The sequence below is a fragment of the Crassostrea angulata genome, unplaced genomic scaffold (assembly GCF_025612915.1).
Source record: "Crassostrea angulata isolate pt1a10 unplaced genomic scaffold, ASM2561291v2 HiC_scaffold_121, whole genome shotgun sequence".
Classification (NCBI taxonomy): Eukaryota; Metazoa; Mollusca; class Bivalvia; order Ostreida; family Ostreidae; genus Magallana; species Magallana angulata.
This window is the reverse complement of record NW_026441676.1, coordinates 25,767-29,871: the sequence shown is the minus strand read 5'-3', so window position 1 is coordinate 29,871 and position 4,105 is coordinate 25,767. Positions and strand designations below refer to the sequence as shown.

Genomic DNA, 4,105 nt, shown 5'->3' with positions numbered 1-4,105 from the left:
TAAAAAGCGATCCTAACGATAACGTTTTGAAGCTTTAATGATGTATAATCTGAAGCAAGTGCGTGGTGTGCATAAAATTACATATATATTCCCATCAATCCAAAACATGGGCAAATATTATATCATTATAAGACAAAATAACTTATACTTAATATCTGCTGACCTGTTATTCGACTTACAAAATCCTTATACCTCTGCACATCATTGACCGATTAAACATATATTTTCTAACTATAACTTATCGGTGGTCCTCTCACTGGTATTGTATATCTGACCATAATACTTACTTGTGCTACAGTTGTTGTTGACATATCCGGGGGTACACCCTCCGTCGCATGTTCCTGTTCTTTTATCACAGGAAGATATGTTCAGACAATGACAGGTGTTGACACAATCATAACCAAAGGTCCCTCTATTGCACTCTTCAAAAAGCAAATATGCGAGCATGATGAGTAAGAAGGAATCTTAAACCTTCAACTAACGTGCACAATAATAAATTGATACAAACTATTTTCAAAGATAAACGTTTACTCGGGTCAATAATTTCTTTATGTTATTTTTCTGACAGTTCATGATGTATGCATGAAGTTTCAATAGTCATCAGCTGTTTCTGACTGACAAAGACTAACATACTTTTCCTTTAATCAACAAGCTATAAACTCCCATTTTAAATATTTAATGCCGCCGTAGTTTGAATACTTTAAAAAAATTAATTAAATGTATCCATTGGCCTTTTGAAGTTTGTCTCGATTATTTGACGAACGACAATATAAATATATTTTTTTAACTTTCATATACCTAAATAAAAAATGCAGCATTAAACCACGTTTGTTATCATTCTTCGAAAAAAACCTTTACAAAACGGCAAAGTGTATGGTTGAAACGGACAAATTAGTTAATGGACGTATGCAAAATAAACAATATAACATTGTATTGAGTTTCTAAATTGCTTTTTGTTAAACAAAATAACGGTGGTTCATGTTTTGTTTAATCTGCGAGCGTTTTTAACGACGAATTGTATTACTTTTGTGCATCGTTTCCAGGATAGTGTGGTTTAACACTTTTAATCCTTACATGTTCAAACCTTTTAAGACAAATGTCCTTATTTCGTTTATGGACTATATTCCATAGTAAGTAAGACACGTTTTGGTGAGCGGAGTGTTGTTATTGGTTGCAACTTGGTCAAACTAACATTCTCTTTATAGTAATTTCGAAAAAAAAAACCTTTGAACTATCTTTACCCTCATTACACATGTATCCTGTCCATCCTGCATCACATCCTCTGTCACATACACCAGTCACGTGGTTACAGGTAATGCCGTCTCTACAATGTCCTACACACGGTTGAAAACAGTTTACACCATACCATCCTATTCCGCAAGCTAACAAAAATAGTTGTGTTATTTTTTTTATTCCTATACACCACCAGTATGAAAATTATGATAACAATTTTATTCATTATAACACGTCCTCTCAAATTGTCAATACGAAGAAAGTTAATTCTGTTGTTCTTGATATTAATTATTTTTTAATGTGTTATGAAAATGTAACTCTTCTATCTGAATTTATTTTCAATATAAAACCAAGTTAGTGATATCAATGGACAATGAGTTCATACTTGTGTTACAAAAAGATCCCAACCATCCCGGTTTACAGTCAAAACAACTTCCATTCTGTTCTTGGCAAATGTTGTCTTTGCATGAAACAGGACATGGGATGTCACAGTTACTTCCATATATACAGGTAGTAGTGCGCCCTACATGTAACAAAAAGCAAATGTGAAAAAATTTACACAGAATTTGACACAGACTCAAACAGAACAGAAAAAAATAAGAAAGTTGTTTATTGCATTGATATTAACATCACGAGAACGGTTCTCTTTGGCCAATGTGAGTTCAGTGAAATGTTATCTCTTTATGGTATATATGTAGGATACTTTTTCCATTTTCATGGTAGGCTAGAATGTCACAGTTTATACCCCAGGCAAATTTTAAATGGTGAAAACTCAAAACATTCCAACTAAGCTAAACTAATTCAATAAAGCTAAAATGAAAGGTTGTTTAGTTATTTTAATACATAATTTTTAAGTTAAATAAGATGAAGATGATTTTTGAAAGACAACTGACCTACTCGGACTAATGATTGAACATAATGACGCACTAAAAAATGTATATTGGTTGATCTGAAATGCAATACCTTTTACGATAACTTCACACAGTTCCGTAAAAGCGTTAGATATTTCGTAACCTTCAGGGTAAGTCACTTCATTAAGCCTTTCATTATAAAATATGACATAACGTCCTTCCTTAATACATGTTGTGGAGAAGTTGATGGCCGGTAGGTGAGGTCCGTCCTTGTAACACATAGTGGTACTCTTTATATCAGTATTGGTTGATAAACTGCTGTTTGACACATATAGAGAGAATCCTGCTAAACGACCTCGCTGTCTGTCCTCTATATTAAAGAAATTATTTAGACAACGCATTAAGCAAATAAAAAGTTTGAGTGTTGTATGATGTCATACACCAAAGGTGTACATACATCGAACATAAACTAAAAACCAAACAATGCATATTCTAATAAAAGGCAATATTGTAAATCTTAAAGATTTAAAAAGTGCGAAAGATAAAGTTACGTTTGTCATTTAACGAGCGATACAATCTATCTGTTGCACAAATATAATGCTGTCGAACATGTCTTAAAGTTAAACAAACTTTATACCGTAACCATTATACGCCCTGAACAGTATATTGATACTGTTAATTGTATACACTTCACCAAGATCCACCTTCCACCACACCGTTTTTTGAGGAGATGTATGTCCTATATCTAGCGTCCTCATACATGTTGCTATGTTGCCGTCAACAGCTTTACTAGCGTCATAATCGTTGCTTGGATATGTATGCGATTGCGTGGCGATCTTTCTGTAGGATAGATTATCTAAACGAGACGGTCACTGTAGAGGTTCAGTCATATATTGTTTGTTTGTTGTTTTTTGTCGTGGTCATTTTTTTTTAGAAATTAATATGTACATTTATCATTTATCTATGTAAGAATTAAGAACTAATATTACGTATTTACAGGAGACTTGTGCTGTAAAATAAGACAGATAAGAAAATTGGATAGATTCTTTTAACTGAAGAAACAAATGAGAAGGAAGTCTAACTGCGTACGATCTTTAAAGAAGAAAGTAATCAGAAATACATGTATAACATCATTTGTGCACCACGGCAGAGATCCAATGCAAAATAAAGCCCTTTTTACAGAAAATTTCATTCGAAAAAAAAATAAGAACCGATTCAATTCTGTAAATATTTACATATGTGTATATAACTATGATAAAAGCTAGTTGAAGAAACAAGTTTGATAACTATTAAAAAAAATGATATAATTTAAGTAAAGTTTTGTAACTATGATATTTAAAATTGTCGGATGTGCAATAATCTAATAAGATGCATGAGAATTACGTTTTCATGGTGTATTTTTCTTCTTTTTTTAAGATGTTATATTTTATGCACGTTAATTTAAAATTAAAATTAATACTTTTTAAAAAATACAATGCATCATATTTGTAAAACGCAATTACTTACCGTATGATAATGCTATAGCTAAAGTTTCCAAATAGAAAACAGAATGACATAATTGCATTTTTACCATGTCTTTCTCTTTGATAAAATTTTATTTTCACAGTGTATGCCTCCGTAGAGTTTTCTATTTAAGGAAGAATTAGGATAACATTTATAAAGATTACTAGACATTACTTCCTGCAAATAAGATAATTTAACTACAGAATGAGTGTTTTGACTTCTTGGGGGAATTTTTGGGGTTATATATAATACTGTACGACTTTTAGCTCTCATTGTGCACTCGTAACTATATAGTAAGACTTTTTGTATCGGGTTTTCACTGTTTGTTGCAGAATCAATATAATCTTTACACAATAACATTCCGTCTATCTCCTTAAATAGCAGAATTGATTGTTAAAAAAATTTCATGTGTGCTTTGTTAACGACATTACAATAATACATACAAATATGATATTATATTTACATTCTACTGTGTTTTTCCATTAAATTCCGTGATGTTTAAATGCCTCTAAATGCAA

The 4,105-nt window shown here is 31.6% G+C and overlaps 1 protein-coding gene across 1 annotated transcript; it reads right to left on the bottom strand.

The window, feature by feature from the left end:
- Positions 1-275: 275 nt before the first annotated feature.
- LOC128169369 (cell death abnormality protein 1-like) lies at positions 276-3,657 on the bottom strand (the record flags this gene model as incomplete). Its single annotated transcript, XM_052835526.1, has 6 exons — positions 3,591-3,657; positions 2,722-2,940; positions 2,197-2,454; positions 1,619-1,756; positions 1,242-1,382; positions 276-422 (listed from the first exon to the last, which is right to left on the bottom strand). Coding segments are annotated over exons 1-6 (970 nt in total), but the record flags the coding sequence as incomplete, so codon positions are not given.
- Positions 3,658-4,105: the final 448 nt, after the last annotated feature.